General features: G+C 42.4%; 1 protein-coding gene across 1 annotated transcript; it reads left to right on the top strand.

Annotated features, from left to right (window-relative positions):
• The first annotated feature begins 753 nt into the window (after positions 1–753).
• RNF31 (ring finger protein 31) lies at positions 754–23,466 on the top strand. Its single transcript, XM_053474151.1, has 22 exons — positions 754–1,008; positions 2,831–2,977; positions 3,176–3,319; positions 3,531–3,686; positions 3,884–3,943; positions 4,053–4,110; positions 4,809–4,971; positions 5,648–6,146; positions 6,235–6,432; positions 7,028–7,279; positions 7,560–7,742; positions 7,819–8,025; positions 8,409–8,582; positions 10,659–10,757; positions 11,026–11,115; positions 11,431–11,545; positions 11,651–11,769; positions 13,595–13,708; positions 14,019–14,076; positions 16,517–16,613; positions 21,343–21,511; positions 23,295–23,466. The coding sequence occupies exons 2-22, from the start codon at positions 2,906–2,908 to the stop codon at positions 23,349–23,351; spliced, it is 3,084 nt and encodes a 1,027-aa protein (XP_053330126.1). The 5' UTR covers positions 754–1,008; positions 2,831–2,905; the 3' UTR covers positions 23,352–23,466.
• The last annotated feature ends 3,374 nt before the right edge of the window (positions 23,467–26,840 follow it).

Below are 26,840 nucleotides of genomic sequence, written 5' to 3'. Positions count from 1 at the left end.
AAACATATTGCGCTATTGTGTTATATTTTTATTTTTAGAGTATTATACCACAAGGGAAAGGTATATACTCTTATTTATTTATTTGCTCCACCTATTTGTGTTTGTTTATTGGACACATTTATTTGTTTTTGATTTGCAGACCACAATCAGTACCAACAGGCCATTGGCTGCTTCTAGGAAATGAGAAAATTAAACCACTGGAACATTTTATTACTTTATTATTAAGTTGTGGGCAAAAGATCATATGTTAAAACATCATACATAACCACCACTATTCCTCATCAATGAAAACGACTCGATGGACAGGGGAATTTAGATCCATAAAACATATAATGACAGGGAAATGTAGAGCCATAATTATATATAGTAATTATATAAGCAAAAAAAACAAACCCCCAAAAATCCAGCATCCTGCACTCCAAAGCGTTACATCGATGCTAGCCTGGATCTTCAATATAAGGGAGTACTTTGAGGACTTGCACGTTTTAATGCAACAATGGAGACATTAACGTTTCAGTCCCACTTGTATTATTTATATTTGTGTATATATATATATATATATATATATATATATATATATATATATATATATATATGTGTGTGTGTATAATATATATATACATATGTATGTATGTATACATGTAATCTCAATAGAAGCGCTGTTTAAATGTCCGGAAGAATTGCTCCTAGATCGTTAAGGAGACGCCCACTCCTAGCACAAGACCATTGCGTAACACAACACGTGACTGTCACTCCGTTTACAGGTAGCGCAGAATTCCCCTGCTTATTTCCTGCAGCTTAGCGAATGATCCCCGTTCTTTAGAGATCACCGATTCAACGGAGCCAAGCTAGTGGATGACGTCATCGTGGCTGCAATTACCTGGCCGCGACAGCACTTTTGACTTCCGGGCCCAGGGTGGATCTAAACTGGGCAGTAAGCTGACACTTCCTGGGCAAGAAGAGCTGCGGGCATAGAGACATCGTTATAGCAGTAAGTGGGAGGTGTAGGTGCGATAAGAAAGGGGCACAGAGTCAAGTGACACTAACACTGGAGGGAAGTCAGGAGGGCAGGGAGGAAAGCAGTGTGGTCGGGGGCGGGGCCGCCACTGTAATAACGTAGACTGTACAGTTCTGTAAATAGTCTGGTAAGTAATCCGGCCCGGGTGTGGAGAGGGGGACAGGCATATTAGGATAATTGTGACAAGTTTCCTGGGAGCAGAATTTGATTTTTTTTTGTGTTGCTAACGAATGTGGATCTAGTTTCCAGTGGCTGGCTAGGCATGATGGGTGTTGTGTCCTGCAGCACTTGTATGTGGAACATAGACGTGATAGAGGCAACTGGTTGGAAATGTAATTACAATTTGAGTTGTAACTTACAGATGGCTTCTTTAATTAGCATTATATCTGATCCCTTCCTAAAAGGTTATGCCAGTAACACTATTCCTCAATCAGTTGTGTAACTCATGCATACATTTATAGAAAGTCATACTTCTCCTGGTGTTTTCTGGCTGAGTGTCATTGTTTAGTGGCAGATGTACTCTAGACCCGTCAGGACATTACAATACACTTTATACAATGATGTAAGCCAATCTAGAACATGAGATGCTTCCAACTTAATTATACTTAAGGTAGACCTGTTATGGCCTTGTATAATTGTCAACATAAAACATATATAGTGTGCCTCAATCTCACATTAAACCAAATGATGATGTGATAACTTCTGGCACCAAAATCGGTTATTACTTAATACATGTCAATTTTGGTAAATATTTCTGATGAATATAGAATTTTTCCTTCTAGTCTTATGAATCATTTGTGTCTCTCACCTTGTCACAGGTGAGCACATAAATATTAACAGTCATTGGGCTACCAACTATACCCCAACTTCTTGGCCCTTTTAACCAGGGGCGTAACTAGAAACCTCAGGGCCCCGGTGCGAGAATCTGTTAAGGGCCCCCCACCCCCAAACCATCTATCCCTTTCTCACAATCTCCCCTCTCCCTCCCTACCCCCCTTCTCACGATCTACCCTCTCCCTACCCCCCTTCTCACAATCTACCCTCCCCCTCCCTACCCCCCCTTTCTCACGATCTACCCTCTCCCTCCCCACCCCCCCTTTCTCACAATCTACCCTCTCCCTCCCTACCCCCTTCTCATGATCTACCCTCTCCCTCCCTACCCCCCTTCTCATGATCTACCCTCTCCCTCCCTACCCCCCCTTCTCAAGATCTACCCCCCTTTGTAGGTCACTTACCGTCAACTCCTGTGTTGGGAGCGTGAGGCGTTTGTCTGGGGTGCCGGCGCTTCACTCCTGAGCGCCGGCATATGACGTCATATGCCTGCGCTCAGCGTGAAGCGCCGGCACCTGAGACAAACGCCTCATGCTCCCAACACTGCACTCTGGGCAGCGCTGAGGCAGGCGGCGACGGAGGCAGCGGCGGCGACAGAGGCGGCAGCGGCTGGGAGCAGAGGCATCCTGGATTTCTGTCAGTCAGGGGGGCCCAAGGGGTGCCGAGCGGTTGCTGAAAACGACCGCTCGGCACCCCTTGGGCCCCCCTGACTGGCAGAACTCCAGGGCCCGGTCGCGACCCCTGCGACCCCGGTAGTTCCGCCACTGCTTTTATCCAATCTCTAAGCTTTGAAGCCAAAGTGTGTCTCTTGTCGAATTCACCCTACTTTGGGTGACTTGTTAAACCACTGGGAGTTATGTTGTACCACAGTCAATATCTATTCAAATAACATTGTGTGTATATATGCCATATGTCTAATTCCTTAATGTTGTCAATGCTTAAGGTATGGAGGAGGAGGAGGAGGAGGAGGAGGAGCAGCAGCAGCAGCAAAGAGATGCACTGGAAATTGATTTGATTCATCACCCAGAGACTATAACGTGTGAACGCCTGAATCACATGCTGATGGCCCCTTTGAAAGATCGCTACCGGAAGCTGAATGTGGAGACCCTGCTTCGGAGTGGGACAGAGGTACATCCCCTAGAAAAGCCATACTGTGAGCGAGAAATATTAATGTCGAGTGCAGGAGTAGGTCAGGGAACCCTAATTTTGTCCTCTTCTTTAAAGGAGCAACCATGCACAGAGATCAGTGAAAATGCATTAGTGGATTATTATTATTATTAGTTAATATAATAAATGATATGTAACATTTATTTAATAAATCCTCAGCCTCCTGCTTTAAGATCTGTAATTACTGCACTAAATATTCTGGAGAAATATGGAAGGAATTTGCTGTCCCCGCTTCGCCCCAAGTTTTGGAGAAGCGTCAAGTTTAATAACCCTGTTTTTAAGGCACAGGTGGATGCCATTGAGGTAACATTTCAATATTTGCATTTCTTAACTTTTTTGTCTTTTTTTTTCTCCTTTCAATGGCTTTGAGGTTGTGTTGTTTCTTAATTGCACTTTGTTTGTTAGTCTTTTTTTTCTGTTGGCTTCTGCATCTCACGCTCTCATTAAGTGTGTTAAGATATATTTTTACGTGTTTGTCCACATACATACATACATACATACTCTCTCTGTTTAGGGTGGGCGTATTGTGCTATCCTTGTATGGATACTCATGTGCTCTTCCAGATGGTCTCAGTTTTCCAGACTCTGTGCAGGAACCAGACTTGGCTACAGTTGCTGAAGTAACTGCTGATGTTATTATCCTGCATCACGAGCTTAACCTGCTCATCTCGGTGAGGCTTGCCCAGCTACTTTTTGTGTCCCTGCTTGTAATTTTCTAGTTTTGGATCAGAAAAATAATTGGAGCATGTCACCACAAACACCTTCTGGTCTAACACAAGGAGTCATGGCATATGCATATTTTTTTTAAAAATTCTTTCCTTTGGGGGAAGTTGGAGCTCCTTTTATTATAATATTGTGTTTATTCCAGAACTCGCACCCACGCCAGTTAGAGGCAGCAAAGGAACTGTTGGGAGGATGCCTTTCACAGGTAAAAAAAAAAAAAAATCTGTTTTGGATGGATTAGGGGTTGGTTTAGTGTGCAAATGATTTTAACAAAGGTAACCCACTGAACCCATATTTTATTGTTCTTCCTCTAGCAGTCTCCTGTTCTGGGATCGAAAGAAATGTATCCAACTGTACCTCCAGGTCCTCCAGGTACTGCTACTTGTGTTCTCTGACTGTGTTTGACTTTCAAATGTTGTGGGTAAAATGTTGAGTGTCTGTGGCATATGGGGGATTGATTAAAGTAGTGCCATCTTTGTACCTCATGGCGCCTGCAGAGATCTGTGCAGCAGCCAACACAGACCACTCCACTACTGCTTTCTCCTTCACGGTCTGGGTGCTGCCTGATGCAGAATGCGGGGATATGACATGATATCCTGGTTCTTGGCACCAGCAGGTGGTGCACAGGCCACAAGGGAAGAAGTGTTACTGGAGTGGTCTGTGCTACGAGCTGCTCAGACCTCCAGACCGTGGTGGCTGTGTTCCAACCTCTAATAGGCTTCTAGGTCGCAGGAACTAGGCTCTCAAATAGCAGAGGATTTATGTGGCTTCTACCACAAATATTAGATAAATTGTATTCGATACAACCATGATATAAAACTATAGTGACAGTCCCCCTGGATTTCAGGAGGGATTTCTTGTGAGCAGTCTGGCTTTTTCTGATGATGTAACCTTAGAAAATAGCTTTTGTTATGGAATTGTATATTATTTGTACCACCAATGAAGCTTCCAAGGGGACATGGGCAATTGAATGTCTTATGTGTCAGGGTGTTGATGTGTCTTTTTCATAGCTCTGTATTATATGAGCAATGCATCTCCTAAACATTACCTGTTCTGCTTTTCTTTTTTAGAATCTCTCTCTGACAGATGCTGCCTTTGTGGTGGGCTCATGATCTCCGTGTACTGCCCCTCATGCCGAGAGACACTCTGTGCTTCCTGTGATCACAGAGTACACATACACCCCAGTCGCACTCACCATCAGCGCACAACCATCGACGCGGCATCCAAGCTCAGGTACTCAGCCTTTGGTGTGAGTTCTTTATTCGACTGGGCCAACACAGAAAATGATGTAAAGTAACACCTTTCAAAAGCTCACAGGTCTTTTCTTCAGAAAAGACTTATTCATGAAGATAAGGAAATTTATATCTGGTGACATAATTGCAAAAGAGCTTTCTATTGATAAATAAGCCTTTAAAACTTACACTTGGAGTAACTAACACAACGTGCCATTGGAACAGAGGAGTGATGGGAGTGATAAAGGACCTATGAAGATATTCCATTAAAAATCAGCCGTTTCCAGCTACAGTAGTCATTTACAACATTAACAACATCTACACTGTATTTCTGATACACTTGATGTTATATTAATGGCCAACATTTTATTTTCATTGTGACCACAAACATTTCGATGGTAGTATGTGTGTGTATAGCCGCTATTGTTCACAATTTATTTTAGTTCTCAGTGTTTTTGAGGTAGAGTGAGGTAAAGAGATGGGAATGAGGTATTTAATATGCTAGTTGTACCATCTTTTTTGCCTCAGGTCTCGATAACCTTGAGATGTATACCCCCTTAATTTAATACCAAATGTCCTAGACTGATAAACAAGAAGTAAGAGGTAGACAGTTTTAACAAATTTGTTATTTGATAATCTTTTGAAGGTGACAGATCCCTTTTTAATTTTCCTTGCAGGTCTGCAGGTCAGGGTGCGTTCACACTCCCATCTTCTCGTCCTTTTTGGCAATGTCTGACTTGCCACACTCTAAACAGGGGGGCCTCTGTGTTGTGTGTTGGATGTGAACGCCCTCGCGCTTGTGGGAGCAGCCTTTCCAGTCATTCACCAACAAGCACTACGCAAAAGGACACTTGGGAGTGTCGGGCATGCACCCTGCAAAATCCTTCCTCTGCTGTGCTGTGTGCTGTGTGTGAACGGCCTAGGCTAGCCAGTAAACCATCTCAAGATAGCCCTGAGGCCACTGCCTTGCCCCTGAGAGATTTCCAAGACGCAGAATTTTTCATGGAAAATTTGGTCTTCCCCGATAGCTACAGCAGTAAAACGCTCACCTTTCCAAAGACGGAGAGACATGAATCGGTTGCCTTTTCAGAAAGAGAGAGCGTAAAGAATACAGCTATATCAGTTCACAGCAGCCATAACACAGTGGGCTTCCTCAAGAGCAATGGTACAGGGGAGGTAATATATCATAATTCAGTTACATGACTGCTACATGATTACCATGTATCTCTATACACACACGCTTATTTTGTTTTGTGACATGCAGGGCTGGCAGTGCTCCCACTGTACCTTCTATAACACTCGGAACGGATGTGTTTGTGAAGTGTGTGACAGGACCAGCGAAGGCTTGTCTGCTACGGATGAGCACAAAACCCAGGATCCACAGAAACTCTCACACTACCAAGAGGAGATGAGGCAGAAGAAGCTAAGCGAGGATGGAGCCAAACTAGTTGCACTTATACGGGTAAAACGCGTGTGCTTCACAAGAGGGTGTGCGATACTGGGTTGTTTAATTTCTTCTACTGGGAAAAATCTCAATGTAGACTGCGTAGGTCTTTCATGTAGCTTTTCAAAAAGCATGGTATGTGATCGCTGGCCTCTCCAAAAATCACATTTAGATTGGGATGCAGGGTTCCACAATAAAAAAAATAGATAGATGCAAGCCTGCCTCTGTGTACATAGATAATTTAAACCAGGCACGTATTTCTAGGTTGGTAAAAACTGAATAGATAAATATATATATACTCTCTTTACCTAATGCATCATGCTTTCTTAGTCCATCAGTTCTAGATTTGTCATGCACTTTGAAGATATGTTTTTTTAAGCGCTGCATAAATTGTTTGGGCTATATACATGAGACAATACGAATAATATATTTTGCTAATTATCAGCTAAACGTATCATATTTAACATATGGTTTTACAGAACAACCAACCAGACCTGTAGGTGGACAGTGACCACTTGCTCTTATTTAGACACATGATGTGGGTACGTTGATTGACATGTAATTAATATAAGGTGACCATTGGACTCTGACTCTTTATCTTGATGCTGAAAAGGAAGGGGAGAGGTGCGGTACTTCTCCTGAAGAAATATGCAGCGCTATTAAATATTCAGGTACCGAGGTGCCCCTGCGGTGGCTGCAGACTGAACTTCCGTATGTGCTGGAGCATGTAATTGATGCTGTATCACAGAAAGCGGGAGCCGAAGTGGGGGCTTTAACACCTGATGAAGCTCGCATTGCTTGGATTGCAAGCGGCGGGGACACAGAAGATGCTGTTGCACAGTGTGTGATCGAGAGAAGGCGAAAGGTAACGTGATGGATAAACAAATGATCAAACGAGATGGAATTATGTCTAAGGCAATTATTTTATTATTTTTACCAGTTGAATTTTCATCCTCATAAAATATTAAACTAGCCATTCCGCACACTGTTGTGTTGTATAGAAACTGCTTTTTTCAGCTCCTGACAGTGATAAGACCACTTTCCAAACTTTGCACCAGAATCACTTTTTAGTTGTTACATCTATTTTTCTATAGACTTTCACCTGTGGTATTGACTTGTCTTCTCATTCTGCCTCCGATTCATAGGTGGAGGAACTGCGTGCCCTGGGGTTCATGGATCATGCCAAGGTGGTTGCAGCTCTGTTTGAAAGCTCTGGGGATGTTGGGAAAGCTCTAAGCATATTACAAAGACCCCTTGTAGAGCCTTTCCTCGCACGCATATGGGCAGACCAACAGCCAGCCATAAATGTATTCTCCGGAGACAGACAGGTATATATGTGACCACTTGTTGGGGAAAATGGTACCAGTTTTTGTTATTAATTACCCTTTTTGTGTATTTCCATAGGCAATTCTCCGACGATTGCTTGCAGAATATTCCCTGCCTAGTTGGGGCCGGGCTGAGCTGGCTTTGACTTTGCTTCAGGAAAGAGAAGGGCGTTATAATGTGCAGGATGTTGTAGAAGCAGTAAGAGAATCCCAGGACCGCGACTTTATAAAGAGGATGCTAACACAGGAGTGTGCAGTGTGTGGATGGGAGCTCCCACGTAACAAGGTAATCCTGCAACATGCTGATCTCCTCTCTTTTTTTTTTACTTCGAAATCATTTAGGTATGCATAAACTTGACGATTCAATAGAAATCTGTTAAGAGAACATCATATAGGAAGTTATCTCTCTATAGGGGCAACATTGCATACTGTCTGTCTTTTGTCCCTGTATTCCACTATTTTATGTACAGGATCACCTATTTTTCATTGACTCAATAATTCACCTTCTACAGCTGGAGTTATGTGGATACAGGCTCTCTTTCTTCCACAGGTTCCATGATGTTAATTAATGATATGCAAAATAAAAAATTGCATGAGCATAGGACAGAAGCAGAAGAAGGCTGTGCTTTTTCGAGCTTGTGATCTCCTGTATTTTGTGTCCCAATGTAGATGCGCTCTCTTACTTCATGCGAATGCTGTATTTGCCCTGACTGTTTCCGGATACATTTTACTGTGGCAATAAAAGAAAAGCACATCAGGGACATGGTTTGTCCGGCATGCGAGGCACCTGAGATAAGCGACGAGGGTGAACTTATTCATTATTTTTCTACTCTGGATATCCTGGTAAGTATGTATACATAACTGCACATTTACATCTGTCAACATATAAAAGTGTTCTCTGGATAAGGAACTTCTTTTGTCCCGTCTGGTAGCAGAAATCTCTCACTCCCTGTATATTAGCAGAAATATCTCCCTGTCTATTAGCCAAGAATCTCTTTCTTTCCCTGTCCATTGGCAGAATTTAATTATCCCTGCATATTAGCAGGAACATCTCTCTCCCTTTTCGTTAGGAGAGTCTTTCTCATCCTGTCTGACAAACTCCGATTAGCTCTGATGATTAAAAGTTACCTGGTGCTTTGAACTTGCAGGAGGTGGTAATCTGATTCTCAATGTTTCTCTGGTAATTATGGCCGTTGGCCTGTAGTTGGTGAATATATGTTTTTGTAGCATCTGACAACCCCATGTCTAGCCAGTGGTAGTTCGGTTACACAATTCACTTTTTTTTATCTGGCCTGCTGATGTGTAGATATTGTCCTGTTACATGGTACTTTGTAGATATTTGGTATGCTGGTCGGTAGTGAACATTCTGGCACACCATGTTTTCTAGTTAGAGCCTACAAGTTGCTGGTTTCTCATCACTTATTTTTAGGTGTTCTCGAGTCTTGGGATTGCCAGTTATTTTGTTTCTCGTAGTTATAGAGCTTAGTATGGTCTAGTGCAGGGCTTGACAAATTTGTTGTGAATCTAGGCGCCAGCTAAAAAAGTTAGGAGCCAGGATTTTTTTTTAAACTAACAGTTGGTTAGGAGTGATCCGATCATCATCAGCCCACTTACTAAACTCACAGCATTTGACCTGGAAGCACCCTGGACTTTCAGGTCAGTGCTGTTTTTTTGGGGTTTTTTTTTTTAAATATTTTTTTTTGATATATATATATATATTTTAACACTTTCAATGCTGATGTTCCATTGGAGCACAGCATTGACTGATATTTAGTCCCCACAAGCTTGTGGGGACAAATGTTAACCCCTGTAATGCCACGAATGTGTTATAAACAATTGTGGAATTGAAGGGGTTAACGCTGCACTGTCGCTCTCATGGAGCGATCAGGCAGCAGGGGGGTGTTGGGGCTGGTGTCCACACTCATGTGGAGACCAAAGAACCCTCTCCCCCTGTCACTGAAGCTGCCTCTGGCAGCTGGGAAGCAATTGCTGGTCTATAGACCAGCCATTGCAGGGGGAGTCTCTGATGACTGCTGTAGGCTTCCATGCCTACAGGAGTCATCAAAGGGCTTGTGGGGGCTCGTTTTTGCTGTTGCTGGTCTGCCTGGAGTTCCAGGCAGGCCACCAGCAGCAGAGCCCCTTGAAAAACGGCAATTAACCCCTAAATGCCGCGGCATTGAAGGGGTTAACGCTGCCCTGTCGCTCTCATGGAGCGATCAGGCAGCAGGGGGATGTTGTGTCAGGTCCCCACACTTGTGTGGGGACCCAATCAACACTGAACCCCCTTTCCTGAAGCTGCCTGTGGCAGCTGAAAACGCTATTGCAGGTTTCTCTGCAATCGCGGTTTCAGCCTACAGGATCACTCCGTGGGAGTGATCTCAGGCTCAGGGGCGGGCTCGGAGTGGCTGTGCTGTCTGCCCAGACTCCTGGGCAGACAGCAGCAGCAGCGCCCCCGCGTGGTGACACGGGGGCATTTTTTAGTGGATGTAAGAGGCTGACAAACTCCTAGGCGCCAGGACAAAATCCTGAGTCGCCATGGCGACCTGGCGCCTGGGATTTGTGGAGCCCTGGTCTAGTGTTGATCTACAGTTCAAGACAATCTTCAAACAAGTTAAGAAACGGCTATACCATCTGCTGCTCTATGTGCATAATGTTTAATACAGGTAGACTCTTCTTTTCCTAACTTTAAAGGGTGGCTCCCAACATATGTCCTGTGATTGTAAGGAACATGTATGTGTTATTTGTCTCAAAAAGCCTTTTAAATAGTAACTTTATCATGTAATCATATGTTTCAAGTGAGACCTCTCCTAACCATGAACCCCCTGCTATTTGAGAGGCCTTGGAGATTAGAACCCGGCACTGTGTGTATAACATGTGATGGCAGAGAATGTAATTACCGCCTCTTTTCTTCTGTTCTAGCTACGAGACACTCTTGAGGTTGATGCATATAATTTGTTCCATAAAAAGCTGACGGAAAGAACACTAATGAAAGACCCCAAATTTCTGTGGTGCACTCACGTGAGTTTACACTGTACTGTATACACTTTAAACATACTCGCATGATTTAAACTGAGTTTCCCCCCGACCAGTAAAATTACTGTGTCCTACACGTTATGTTCAGTAATATAATTGCCTTTTTATCGATATAAAGTTAGAAAAAAAGAAGCCCAATTGAGCGCAATTAATCCATTTCCAAAGATGTGTGTGCATTTTATTTTGGAACTAAGATAAGTAGCTTTGTTTTTGACATGTATCATCTAACGATATATAATTATTATCTCTACAGTGCTCCTTTGGGTTTATTTATGAAAGGGATCAGCTGGATGTGAAGTGTCCTCAATGCGGGTGCAGCTTCTGTAGAAACTGTAAGCGGCCGGTAAGTGCTATTAGAGTTGGTAGAAACTTGGGGAAATAAAGCACTTCTGTAGGGAGTTATAGATAAAATACATGGCTGGCACACGTTGTGTATTTGTGATGTTGCCTAAACACACTTTCTTGTGTGGGAGACCGTGCATCTTGGAGGTGGAGAGAAGCCCTGCAGAAATGGACCTAGTGTACACTTGACTGGTTGATCTTAAGATGTTGTATGCGGTACCATAAAAACCCTGCCTTCATAGTCTTGCTCTTTTACTTTTTTCACCATATCTATCCCATGCCCTTCTTCAACTTGGTCCTGTTTCTCATCATGCAGTGGGAAGAGCAGCACCGCTCGTTAAACTGTGAGGAGTTTCAGAGCTGGAAGCGAGAAAATGATGCAGAGTATCAAGCCCAAGGACTGGCCATATACTTGCAGGAGAACGGGATAAGTAAGTATATTTGCGCACAGATATCTGGTCATGTATGATAAAAGACCAAATTGTGTATTGTGTGTGTAAATATTTAAAATATATTTGTATATGCTCTTTACACAGCCTGCCCCCACTGTAAATTCTCTTACGCCTTGGCCCGGGGAGGCTGCATGCACTTCATCTGCTCCCAGTGCCGACACCAGTTCTGCAGTGGCTGTTATAACACTTTCCATCCCAAGAATGTGAGTGGTTTCTCTAATAGGTCTACCATACTTGGCTGTTATATATGGTTAAAATATAGGTGCGGGACAGTTTAGAAATAATCCCTTATATAATGCCAATGGAGGACAACATCTATAAATCAGCAGATTTTTTTTTTTGTAGCATATTTCTGCAATTCTGGGTTATCTTACTACTTATGCTGTCTGCGTTGAGCTAGGTCACAATATTTCTCATTCATTTCTTACAGAAATACTCTACATATAATTTATTTACATAATTGTTGTGCTCCTGTTCTGATATGAAATTGATGTTTTGTATAATTTAGCACAGAGGCCAATTAGACTATCACGGACCTTAAGATATTGATCTCAGAGGCTTTTTCAGAGGCTTCATATAGTCTGCTCACTGTAGAAATTACTTTAAGTGACTGAAAATTATTTAGGAGTGTTTAAAAGAACTGTAAGTTCTTCAACTTGCACCAACACCTATAATAACCAGGTTGCATGCACCATTTTGTCAGCCCCAAGCAAAAATTAATGTTTACTAGACACTAGTGCACATGGGTCAAAAATGATTCAGAGAGATGTTTAGTTTTGTTTGTGGTCCATTTGTTTTCAATGTCTCTGTACCTTCTGTGCCAAATGCTTTGGTGTCTCCCTGTCTCCTTTTCCACAGCTCCGTTTTATGTCATGCCTCTTCTTGTTCTTTTGCATCTTTTTTCCTCTCTCTTGATCCTGCTATCTGCTGCGTTGTCCAGGTCTCCTGGAGCGCTTCTGCAAAAGGGCAGAGCCCCTGCACACACCCTCTTCCCTGATTGGAGGGATAAGGCATTGGCTGTTCTCCATGGGGCACGCCGTGACTCTGTCCTTTTGTGGAAGTACAGGCCAGAAGGTTGCAGACGGATTCATGGAGAAAGAGAGGTGGATGAACGTTGACAGGCTCTCCCTACTGCTCCAAATCAGCCTTTTGCAGAAGCACTCTGGGAAGTAAGGTTAACAGAGAGAATAGCAGGGAGAAATAGACCAAGAAAGAATACAGAAAAAAAGAAGAGGCAAGAGAATAAGTGAAGAGTGAAAAAAGAAAAAACAAAATGCAAACAAAAACGCGGAGCTCTCTGCTTCATTTTTGTCTCGTTGGCGTCCCTCTTTATTTTCGGACTTTCGTACAAATTACCGAAATTGCCAAATTTACATTTGTGCGAATCCCAATGCACAATTTGTTTACCCCAAAGAAATATGTTTTTGACTTAAATTATAATGCTAATGCTATTTTTCACCACAAAATAAAGCAAATTACTTTCCATTTTACCCTTAGTTCTACTACATTCAATTGCCTCCCCTCCTCCTGACTTGACAAGTTATGTGAAGGTGAAAGTGGAGCCCTGTCAGTGGAGAGATGGCAACGTTCAGCCTTGGGGCAGGTCCAGACAAAGGCCCGGTTATAACATGGCCCAAAACACTGTAGCAGACAACATGCTCTATTTGCACTATCCAGTCCTATCCAAAATACAAAAAGATACTGTATACGGAACCTGTCAATTATTATTGACTGCAATAATGATATACTGTTTGCTGGTAGTATATTGTATGGGAGTGTTGGCTGTTTATGCTACAGAATAATTACAATGAATTTTAATCTATTTATCTGACTGCTTTTGTCCACATGCTGCTCAAGAATGGTCACAACCTGCTTCCATGTTTCTATAGATATTCGTACAGCTAACATTTTAGTCACAAGTTATATGAAATCATAACCAATGGGTGACTTTTTTTTTTTGTGTGTGCGTCATTCACTGTGAGTTCAATGTGTATTTCTTCTGTGACATTGGGTGTACTTTTCTCTTAGAAATGCGCAGTACCTTCCTGTACAGTGAGGACATCTCTTCATGCTCACCATCCTAGAGACTGTCTCTTCTATCTGCGGGACTGGGAAGTGTCACGTCTTCAGAGACTCCTTCAAGTGAGTGCCTTAAATTCCACAAACCCTGCTCTTAAAGTACATAATTTCCAATCTGCTAAACATAATGTAGCACTATATTTTTTTTACTACCTACTTCAGTAACCAGTGAAGATTTATGTCATGCAGAGAAAAGAAAAATGCAACCAGACTCATGAGGAGCCAACAACCTCACATATGTGCAAGCAGAGAGAAAAACAAATGTTGGTGCGCTAAGCCATTAGCGTTTTTCATATATCTCCTCCTTGCACACCTCCTCGTTGTTGGTATATTTGTAGCAGCCCATGTCTGATTCTCCTTTTTGTTCTACTAGGTGTCCCAAGTGCAGTTTAACACAGAGCCCCCGACTGGTACTCAGACAGGCCCAGGAGGTAAGCTAGAAAGATTTGGTATGTGTGTGTGTTTTTTTTTTTTAATACAAGTATCCCAGTTGAATTTGTAATTGAGAATAAAACTATGAGGTATGGAAGACGTGGCCATCCTCAATCCAAGATGGCAGCATAAGGTGTTGGGTCTCCTGGTATGATCCACTCATAAGGATTCTGCGGGGCTATTGTTCAAAGAGAAGACGGCACTATTACCATTGTAACATAGCAAGAGGACACTATGAATAGAGCCCCAATATCAAATATTTAATATAGGATTGGGATGATCGTTAAACAGCTTTGAAGGTAAGAAGGTGGATTTTGGAGGTGATGCATGGTTTTATAAGTAGTCAAGGAATCTGTTTTAGTGTAGGGATGAGTGGTGTTGAAAAGAGTTACATTAGTCCAGATGGGAAATGATTTGTGACTGCATAAATGTTATGGTTGTAGAATGAGAGAGAAATAGTTGGATATAGAATGTTTGTTCTTAAGGAAGAAGCAGTATGTTTAAGTCAATTCTTTAATATGGGTTGTGACAGAGATTAACCCAGAGTTAACCATGAACAGTAAGACTGAAGCCAGGTGTTGAAAGGTATTTTAGGTGGTAAAATAAGAAACTTTGTTAACCATCAACATAAAAGATAGTCTTGAGAAAATCGCCCAGTTCTTTTAACTTGGCTATTTAAGCACTGAGGGATTCAATACAAGAGGCCTCCCAACCCAAGTGAACCACAGAGAAAGTAGAGCAACTCGCAGAATATAAGACGCTTGGTGGATTCTGCCCTTGGGTGAACCCTAACTCACTGGAAGACTGATAAGTCACTGTTATCGCCAAAAGTTGGAGTAAGCAAATGCTTATTTTGCCACCAAAATCTAGTTGAGTACGTAGGCAAGTGTAGTTGAAGCCTTTGACATGTTTAAACATAATTATCCTGTCAACCCTTTAGTGAATAGACCACTACATGTTTGTTACCCTGCAGGTATAATTGATTCTCCGTTTCCTAAGTTATGTACTAACATTTCTTCTACTCAATATATTAAGCCGGAATGGGAATCCTTTTTTCATTACCCAGAAAAAAATAAAGTTTAGGACTTTATGAACTAACTTTATCAGCCCTCTTGCTTGATTTTGATCTTGCAAACAGTTTTTTCCTTTAGCATGGTTTTCTTTATTTTTCCTACTATGTCAACTTTCTTCTTCCTCACTCTTCATCTTCTTATAGTTCCTAAACTACCTTAGTCGTTCCTACCTTATTCTCCTATTGAGCCTTATCTGTGGAGTATCACAGTGTTTTTTATTCTTACTAACAAATTTATTGCAGTGTTCTGCTGCCTTTACAACACTTTATACGGGTTTATTTCGTATATATTACTATATTGTGTAGTGGATACTAGATACCTATGACTTCATCCAATAATTCCCCTTGGATGGAATGCTATAACAGTGAACAAGTAAGAGTGCCCTGACTGACTTGGTCAGTAAGCTTAAAAATTGAGTAAGAGACAGAGGAAATTCTACAACAGATCAAATGAACATAATTAGAACTCAAAATATCACCAGTTTTCAAACATTGACAGATTTTATGCACCACATTAAACACTTTACTAAAAAAAAAAAAAAAAAAAAAGATCCAAAAAACACAGAATATACAGATTGACAGGAATAACAATATACCAACATATCCTATCTGGGGAACTCGTGGCAGAACGCACAAGCATGTGCGTCAATCCACTTATGCCTCATAGATAAAAGACCATGGGCAGAAACACTGTCCTGTCTTCTGCACAGCCACAATATATCAATAAATCTCAGGTCCAGATCAATACACATCGACGTAGCACACTTAGGAAGAACAACTAATGCCATACCTGTTACTCCTAAACCAAAGACCAGAAGCAGCTTGAGTGTTACCAACCTATATCCTTATCAAAGTCGCATTAAAGTTTTTTTTCTGTCTGAAAAAATAATAAAAACCTTACTTTTATTAAAAAAAAAAAAAAAAGTAAAGTCCTTTACCTGCTAATGATCACTTCCTCCTGTGTGTCTTTTCCTTGTTCGTCTGTGCGGAGCCAGTATCTAACAGTACAAGAACTAGCTGCGTCCATAAAGCATCTGAATCTGTCAAGTGTGGCGATAAAATAAAGCAACGCTGTTCCCAATCTTTTTGGAATATCTAAATATATCTGAAAAGTCAATACTGATTAAAAGGATTATCCAGTAAATCATGATTTGTAATGAAAAGTTACGAGAAGAAGCAGTCTCATCCATTTAACTATACATTGTGCTGTACCATCTGACCACTTATTCTTGGAAAACACTTTCCAGGGTCCATAATTCATAACGAACTGTGTTTGATGAAATGGTAACACCGCAGCTCACTCACAACTCGCGGTTTAGTGAACGGATCTCGGTGAGTTTTCAACTTTCTGTACCTTTTCTTTGTAGGAGGGTGCCGAGTTATGGAGCAGAAGGAAACTCTTGAGGGTCTAACAGATGAAGCCTGTGGGAAGATGACAGCCCCTGGCTATGCCGGGTTGTGCGAGTGAGTGTCATTCCTTTCCCATACTTGTGCAGATATATTAATTTAAAGAACAAGAGAGAAACTTTATTTTTAGAAATATGGTTGCGTTTGGAAATTAAAAGGTTAAAAATTCAAAGGTACCAATAAATCTTTTCTATAGAGAATTGTGGTTGCATGGTATAGATTTCCAGCAGAGATGGTAAGGACTGAAACAGTCGAATACATGAAGAATGCCCTAACATGTGCATGTGTTGTCAGAGCCGGCCTTAGGTGTTCTGGCGCCCTGTGCGGACTACTCCTCTGGCGCCCCCCATCCCAAAAAAAGAAAGGAATAAAAACTTGTAACAAAACCCCAATCACTATATACAGGGCCGGACTGGGACTGAAAAGCAGCCCTGGAAAAATTTGGAGACCAGCCCCATATAGTTTATCTCACGGTGAAGCTCTTATACCCACACGCACCCCTTATACACACCCGAGTCACACTATGTGCCATTCTTTTTATCTCATTATTTGTATTAAAATGCCAGAAAGCAAAAGTGTTAAAAGGCCCTAATAAATGAAATATATTACACATAATGGGATCAAAACATTTACTACTGCGAACATTTTTAGATGAAAGAGTTCCATTTTATTCAGTGGAACAAAACACTGATCACATTATTCTTCACGATATTCTGGTAAGAAACTTTTATTTCTTTATTAATTCATGTAGACTATTTTTTTCCATATTTAATAAAAGCTATGATTGAGACATGTTCATTTTTTTCCCTTTTATTTGCCAACCTACCCCCGAGTTATGCACCTCTGCCCCCAGGCTTGCCACTCTGCCCCCCTGATACGCCTTCTAACCCCTATATGCCACTCTGCCTCCAGAAATGCCTTATACCCCCTATATGCCACTCTGTCCCATGATATGCCTTCTAACCCCCTATATGCCACTCTGCCATATAGGGGGTTAAAAGGCATATCATGGGACAGAGTGGCATATAGTGGGTATAAGGCATTCCTGGAGGCAGAGTGGCATGAAGGGGGTTAAAAGGCATATCATGGGGCACTCTGCCTCCAGAAAAGCCTTATGCCCCCCTATATGCCACTCTGCCTCCCTGATATGCTTTATACCCTCCTATATGCCACTCTGCCCCATAATATGCCTTTTAATCCCCTATATGCCACTCTGCCTCCAGAAATGCCTTTTACTCCTTATGTCACTCTGCCTCCAGAAATGCCTTATACCCCCCATATGCCACTCTGCCTCCCTGATATGCCTCAACCCTCCTATATGCCCCTCTGCCCCGTGATATGCCTTTTAACCCTTTTGCCACTCCACCTCCAGATATGCCTTTTGACCCCCTATATGTCACTCTGCATCCAGAAATACCCTATACCCCTATATGCCACTCTGTCCCATGATATGCCTTCTAACCCCCTATATGCCACTCTGCCATATAGGGGGTTAAAAGGCATATCATGGGACAGAGTGGCATATAGGGGGGTATAAGGCATTTCTGGAGGCAGAGTGGCATAAAGGGGGTTAAAAGGCATATCATGGGGCACTCTGCCTACAGAAAAGCATTATGCCCCCTATATGCCACTCTGCCTCCCCAATATGCTTTATACCCTCCTATATGCCCCTCTGCCCCATGACATCCCTTTTAACTCCCTTTAGGCCACTCTGCCTCCAGATATGCCGTTGACCCCCTATATGTCACTCTGCACCCAGAAATGCCTTATACCCCTATATGCCGCTCTGGCATATAGGGGGTTAAAAGGCATATCATGGGACAGAGTGGCATATAGGGGGGTATTAGGCATTTCTGGAGGCAGAGTAGCATAAAAGGGGTTAAAAGGCATATCATGGGGCACTCTGCCTCCAGAAAAGCCTTATACCCCCCTATATGCCACTCTGCCTCCCTGATATGCCTCAACCCTCCTATATGCCACTCTGTCCCATGATATGCCCTCTAACCCCCTATATGCCACTCTGCCATATAGGAGGTTAAAAGGCATATCATGGGACATTTTTGTTTGCTTTATATGGCAAGCCAATCCAGCTTGCCATATTAAATAAAAAATAATATATGCCACTCTGTCCCATGATATGCCTTCTAACCCCCTATATGCCACTCTGCCATATAGGGGGTTAAAAGGCATATCATGGGACAGAGTGGCATATAGGGGGTATAAGGCATTTCTGGAGGCAGAGTGGCATGAAGGGGGTTAAAAGGCATATCATGGGGCACTCTGCCTCCAGAAAAGCCTTATGCCCCCTATATGCCACTCTGCCTCCCCGATATGCTTTATACCCTCCTATATGCTCCTCTGCCCCATGATATACCTTTTAACCCCCTTTATGCCACTCTGCCTCCAGATATGCCTTTTGACCCCCTATATGTCACTCTGCATCCAGAAATGCCTTATACCCCTATATGCAACTCTGACATATAGGGGGTTAAAAGGCATATCATGGGACAGAGTGGCATATAGGGGGGTATAAGGCATTTCTGGAGGCAGAGTGGCATATAGGGGGACACACTTACATACACACACATGCCGATTTTTTTTTTTGTTTTTAACAAATACAAAACACATTATACAGTACAAAAAATACATTATTTTACTCACCTTCTACTTCTCTTGACTTCCTGGTAGCTGCACACTGTTCTCCTCTACGATGACAGGATGCCACTGACCTGACATCCGGTGCTGCAGCAGTCTGAGTGCGAGGGGGCGGAGCTTCCACCTCACGCTGCTCCCATCACTATGCAGCCATCAGACTGCTGGGAATGTAATCTAAACGGCCGATGCGTGCTGATGCCGCCGGCCGGAGCTACTTTAACACTTTTTTATTATTTATATGGTAAGCTGGATCGGCTTGCCATATAAAGTAAAAAAAAAAAGTATTAAAGCAGAGGCGGTCGGCGGCATCAGCACGCATCGGCCGTTCAGATTACATTCCCAGCAATCTGATGGCCGCATAGTGGGAGCAGCGTGAGGGGTGGGAGCAGCGTGAGGGGTGAAAGGTCAGTGCGAGGGGGCGGAGCTTTCACCCCTCACGCTGCTCCCATCACTAGGCGGCTATCGCACACGGCTGCTGGGTGCTGATGCCGGCCGGCCGCATCAGCACCCAGCGGCCGCTTTGATTAGATTTCGGGCAGCCTGGGGGGCAATTGCCCCCCCTGCCCAGCCCGCCCCTGGCACCGAGGGAGGCGTTGAATGCCATTTGCAGCCGCTCAGCGGCTGTCTTCAGGGTAAGTCTGCTCGCCGCCCAGCCCACGGACCTTCCGGCCCACCGGGAAATTTCCCGGTATCCCGGTGGGCCAGTCCGGCCCTGACTATATACTACGCCAAACATTGATGTGGTGTAGGCCTACCACTTCATTGTCTGGCTTAGTAGTAGGGATGCACCGAAACGAATTCTGGACTGAAACCGAAAGTGCAGCATTTACCTGGCCAAAACCGAATATGACCCCCCCACACCATAAAAAAATCTAACACTTTTATTTAAAAGTAAGTAACACACCAAAATAGGACAAAACAATTAAATAACAATATTATATATATATATATATATATATATATATATATATATATATATGATTAACAGCAATCACATTCCTATCATGCCCAGGCATACCCAGATTCCAGGATGTACTCGCAGACTTGGCATGATAGGAGTATGATTGCCCTATATACCCCTTCTCACACCCTTCTCCCTATCTACCCCCTTTCCCCTGTCTCACTCCCTTCTCCCTATCTACCCCCTCCTAACTATCTACCCTTTCCCTCTTTGAAGTTCACTAACCTTTCAGGAGTCCTGCGGTGGGGGTGCAAGGCCTCTGCCTCCCAGCTCTGCCACTGTATGGAACAGTATAGAGTGATGGGAGTTATGATGTACTTTTAGAGCATAATTAGATCATGAAAAAGACATTGGGAATGGTACAGCATAACACCCATCACACTCACACACGTATACCAATCCACACGTATACCAATCCACACGTATACCAATCCACACGTATACCAATCCACACGTATACACTAATCCACACGTATACACCAATCCACTAATCCACACACATACCAATCCACACATACTAATCCACACATATACCAATCCACACATACACTAATCCACACATATACCAATCCACACATATACCAATCCACACACATACCAATCCACACACACACTAATCCACACACACTAATGCACACATATACCAATCCACACATATACCAATCCACACATATACCAATCCACACATACACTAATCCCTTGAACCGGCTTAAAATCACTCAAGGGAGCCGGAGGTCTGTTAAAGACCTCCGATACCGCTCCCTTGCGAACCTGCTCCTCCAGCGGCGGACATTACTGTCCGTCTCTGGAGGGGTGCCGGGTGCCCCCTGATGAGCGGCACCCAGTGCGGACCGCCCCCCCCCCTCGCTAGGTACGCTACTGGCGGCAGCGGACAACGCGGCGGCGCCCCCTGGAGTGTGGCGCCCTGTGTGGTCGCACAGGTCGCACACCCCAAAGGCCGGCCCTGTGTGTTGTAAGTCTATGACATGCAATATAGATATCCCAGGTAAATTGATTGAAATTGCTCCAGTATCTTTCTAATCCCTTCATGCTATGCCATCCACCATGATAACTATGCCTAATTTTTTCCCTCCTACTCATGGGTTAATTTATTCTCCAACACTCCATTCTTTTTGGTTTTGTTTTGAGAAATACTGTTTTTGCTCTTAGGTCTCATTATAAGGAATACCTTGTTAGCCGGATTAATGCTCTGTCTTTGGACCCCTGCGTTCTCTATGATTTGGGAGAGGTTATCAATGTATGTCAGCGATACCTGTCTGCGTTCCCAGCTCAAGAAAACCATGAGGATAATGCAAGCTATAGAGATCGTCTTGTGAGAGTGAGTGATTCACTGTAAAACAATGTCTTTGTTCATCTCTTGCTTTTTTCTCTTATTTTTGTATTCACTTTTTTTGTGCATTCATTCCCAACAAACCCACTCTCTTTTTACTCAAGGTCTTTTTATATGGTCTGTCTGTCTTCACCTCCACCCATGCATCTTGCTCCATCTCTTTCTTTTCCCAATTCCTCTACCTGGCCACTCTAATGTCACAGTTTCTTTCCTGGGGCATAAAGACAAAACCAAGGACTGATTAAGAGCCGAGTCTTGTATTGGGGGGAAACCACGCAGACTAGATGGCCCAAATGGTTCTTATCTGCTGTCAAATTATATGTCTACATGCCTGTGGGCAGGCCCGGACTGGGACAAAAATATTTATTTATTCATTGTTAAAGCCCACCCTTCATGTACCATCTTTGCATTTACTCACTCATTCACACAAATCATTAACACATTCATTAATGCAGTCTCACAAATCCTTCAAGCAATTCATCCACACATGAATTCATTAATTGTCATACGCATTCACACAATTCATCCACACATTTATTCATTCATTCTCATACGCATTCACACTACCCCCTCTCCCCATCTTATCTGCCCCTTCTCACTATGTTCCCCCTTTTCACTATGTACCCCCTCTCACTATCTATCCCCTCTCCCCATTTCTCACTATCTAACCCCCCTCTGCCCCTTCTCACTGCACCCCCCTCCCTCACCCTACTTACCTTGCTGCCGGAGCAAGCAGCAACTGCGGCCGGGCCTGCGGCCGGGCCGGATTGACTTAGGGGCTGATGGAGCTGCAGCTTCAGGCTCCTACCTTAAAATAGGCCCAATCAGGACCGGACTGACTCTACGGCCGCATTAACGCAGGGTCCCTTAAGCCCGCCGCAACTGCGACCGGGTCCGCCACTCTAAGGGGCCGGGAAGCCCCCACCAGGGACGGCCTTAGGGGTCTGCGGCCGCACAGGGCTTAAATTAAAACATCGGGGTTTTTTTTTTTTTTTTTTTTTTTTTTACTTTATTTAACAACCTCCATGTTAAATAAATAAAGTTAACAAAAACTTTATTTAACATGGAGGATGTTAAATAAAGTAACTCCCCCCCCCCCGATGTTTTAATGTAAACCCTGTGCGGCCGCACACCCGTAAGGCCGGCACTTGTGAGGGCTTCCCGGCCCCTTAGAGTGGCGGACCCGGTCGCAGTTCCAGCGGGCTTAAGGGGCAGGTGCCCCTTATGCCCTGCGTTAATGCGGGCCGTAGAGGCCGCATAGGCCCAGTCAGTCCGGTCCTGATTGGGCCTATTTTAAGGTAGGGGCCTGGAGCTGCAGCTCCATCAGCCCCTAAGTCAATCCGGCCCTGCCGCGGCCCGGCCCACCGGGCCAATGCCCAGTGTGCCCGATGGCCAGTCCGGGCCTGCCTGTGGGTTCCTCTGTATCCTTTCTCTCACACATTTTAAGTCCCGATTCACATAAAAGGGATGTAGTTGCTGGCGATTTTGGTGTGGGCCTTAGTGATACCCCTTTTTTAAACCAGCAACACACACCAGACTCATCCCGCTTGCCGCTACCCAAGTGTCCAGAGGCTTCAACCTTGTTACATCTTTCTCAAGCCATTTTGCCTGTTTTGTGGTGAACCTAAAGTTAGGGAGCACTCCTCAGAGACTTTTAGATGATTCACATGTGATGGGACTTTCTTTCATGCAGCCTGGAACATTCTTATTTTTTTTTTTTTTTTTGCTCTCTCTGGTTAATAGTGTATTTCTTTCTTTGCTTTCTACCAAGGTTCTAATCACCGAGGTCCCTCTGAGCATGAACAGCCAAAGGAAGCAACACCCATAATTTCACTTTCTGACTCAAAATAGGCGCATCCTTCTACCAGTGAGCTGAGGAGGCAACATTCTGAGACGCCTATACATTGTACAATTCAAACAGTTATTAAAAGTTATACACTATATTGCTTGGGTGGCTTTGTGTGCTGTCCCAAACAGTACCCCCTTACTTATTTCCTACTTAGTTTAAGCAAGGCCACTTGAATACAGGGGAGAAAGAATTGTAGAGAAAGCTACTCCGTCCTACCTTAGAACTCTTCCAACATAAACCATATATTATGCATGGCCCACTGAGCCAATCTTACGGTATGTCTATGTATTTCAAAATGTGGGCAAGAAATATTTGAAAACAGTAAAAAAAATAGCTACATCCTAAGAAACTGCGATGTGACCGTTAATCAATTATACGTGCTATAGGCTAACCAAGGGTTACATAGATTTACAGGGTGTCACTGGGGTCATCATTAAACACACCTACCAGGGGCAAAGATTTGGGAGTAACAAAAATGCTTAAGGAAGACACATTAATTGCTTAGCTGATCTTTGATTAAAGAATTAGGCATGACTGCCCTTTAAATTATGACGAATACAGTGCCTGGACATACTGCTCGTACTAACAATGGGACAAGCCTTTGGTTTTGGCTTCGCTTTTTTTTTTATTTTACTTGCCTTCTGTATCGCAAAAGATGTGGTTGTACCTTGCTGTGAACTTTCAAAATCCAAACAATGCGTTTGCACTAAGACAATTTGCACTTTAGGACAAAGGACGTAATAATATGTCCTCAAAGAACATCCTTTACGTCCCTTTACGTCCTTGTTCTCAAAGAGCTCTCCCTGCACATGACTGAAATATGATGCCATGTGACAGCTTTACCTCCCTGCCTTGATCCGAGCCTTCAGATTCCCGGGTCGCTGCTAGAATAATAATGGCCAAAAAGCATACAATACACAGCAATAATTCAGTGCATATCCAGCGAATACCACTCAAAAAACACCTAACATCAAAGATATAAATATTGGGGATTAATGTTGCTTAACCGCCACTATGTCAAATAACTTCAAGTTTGGAGAGTCCTATATAATTCTTCATGGCTATATTGCTTACCAAGGAGCTGAACCAGTGGGACTGCATTGCCTTTTAACACAAAAGAGATTCTCAAGCAATTTAACTCTTTAAGGACTGAGCTGATTTTTATTTTTTGTACCCTTTTGTGACAATGGTTTTAAAATATTTGTGATGCTCATGTTTCGCTGTAATTTTCTTCTTTCTAATTTACTGTACCCATAGTTTTATATTGTTTTTTTCTTGACAAGAAGAGCTTACTGATGCAATTATCTTGATCATGTCATTGTAACAATTTTAACATTTCTGCGGTGCTCGTGTTTAGCTGTAATTTTCTTCTCTCACATTTAGTGAACCCACACAAATTAGATGGTGTTTAATGATTATAAATAAAACAATTAGAAATTGTTTTTATTTAAAGATATGTATAAAATATGGTGAAAAAAAGCACTCCTTACTTTTCTTTGAAAAATCTTTTACTCATCTACAAAAGCTAATGACGAAACCTGCTAAATAGAATCTACTATTTGTCCTGAGTTTAGAAAAATGTGTTTAGGGGTATGAGGTTTTTTTTTTTTGCAAGTTATAGGCCAAAACCATGTTTGTTTTTCAAAGCTTGGCATTCTGCCCCATGTGCTAGTTGGGTCATCTTTGAAGCCGGTCTGTTAAATTTACCCCATTAAATCTTATATTTTTGAAAATTAGACACCTCAGGAATTGTCCTTAAAAATTTCTTATATTTCTTTTGTTTACATTTGTTGGGCATACTTTCTTTGAACTGGATGATTCCCCTTATGATGTCATCCAGTGGAGGGCTGGATTTTGTCACACCAACAAACAGGGAGGCCGAACCTACAAATACTAACATACAAACAAATACACATTAGCACATTCGCACAAATGCACTTCCGCATACACACCAGCATACTGACATTAAGGCACACTTACAGCCTTACCTGGTTGAGACCCTTCCTGATAGTATTACCACGGGGTTAACTGACCTCATTGTGGTCCCACAGGGGCTGGTCCAACTCTGATGTCGCTGGTCTAGTAGATTGGGCTAAGATAACAGAGTTTGAAAACATACAAATGGCTCATAAGCAGCTACCTAAATACATTATATTACGAAAAAATGTGCAGTGTTTTTGAAAATTTATTTTTAATCTGATCTAAAAAAATCCCCCTTTAAACTGAATCTGGTTTGTGTGGTAGCCGAAGAGAGACAGATAGATAGATAGATATATAGAGAGAGAGAGATATCTCTCTCTCTCTATATATATATATATATATATCTATATATATATATCTATATATATATATATATATATATATATATATATATATATATATATATATATATATATATATATATATATATATATATATATATATATATATATATATATATATATATATATATATAGATATATATATATAGATATATATATATATATATATATATATCTATATATATATAGATATATATATATATAGCTCACACAACGTTGGGAAAACAAAGCACCCTTCTGTAGTACTCTCATGGGAAAACAATTGTGATGAGTCACTGAAGGTACATGCAATATCTATTAAGCTCTTAATTGTACATGTTCTGGTTGAGGACTATACCGAGCAATTAAACCCCTACCATTTACATAGTGTTCATCGTTTTGCATATTTGAAACTTGCCCTTGAAAATTCTTCAGCTCAATGTAATACTGTGCTATAAATAACTAAAAAGGAACATTTCTCGCTTCATGCTATGGAGGTTGCACCTGCAATCATGTTATCGGAGACACAGTGATGTGTAGTTAGTGGTTAGCCGATAAACGTAAAATAAATGGAATGCATGCAGAAATTTATAGGAACTAGAAGAAATTATTTAACAACAAAAGTGTTAACTGGTCAGGTTTACCCAGTGTTGTTACTTACCAATACACCTCCCCTTCACTTCTCTCCTTTGTAACCAATTTTTTGTTTATTTAGTAGATTTTTGCGCTATAAAAGTTCATATCAGCTTTATAAAGATACTTTATGTAGTTTAGCCAACCCCATTTTTAGACGCCTCAAGGATGTAAGATCTGCATTTCCGATATCTTGTATGTGTACATAGCAGCAGTACTGCTGGCAAATTAATCCGAGTGTTTGAAGAATTATAATTAGGCACCCTTAATTAATGTGACAAACCCTGTAGCATGAGGGCCATACATGTCACATTTAGGGGTCCTAAGCACAGTCCTCTAGGGCAATCAGAGTCACGAACACCAGCTTGTAACAAAGCAGCGCTTTATTTTAACTGCTCAAACCCCCAAAACAAATCATAAAAAGAAAACCTTGCTCCCAATTGGAGCCCTCTCTAACTAAACTATGCTGGCCCACACTGACCAGCCTAATGACCCACTAACTCGACCTCCCAGCCAGTCCCAGCTACGCCAGGCT

Source organism: Spea bombifrons, chromosome 1, assembly GCF_027358695.1.
Source record: "Spea bombifrons isolate aSpeBom1 chromosome 1, aSpeBom1.2.pri, whole genome shotgun sequence".
NCBI lineage: Eukaryota > Metazoa > Chordata > Amphibia > Anura > Pelobatidae > Spea > Spea bombifrons.
The sequence above is the reverse complement of the archived record's forward strand: the minus strand, read 5'-3'. Positions and strand labels throughout refer to the sequence as shown.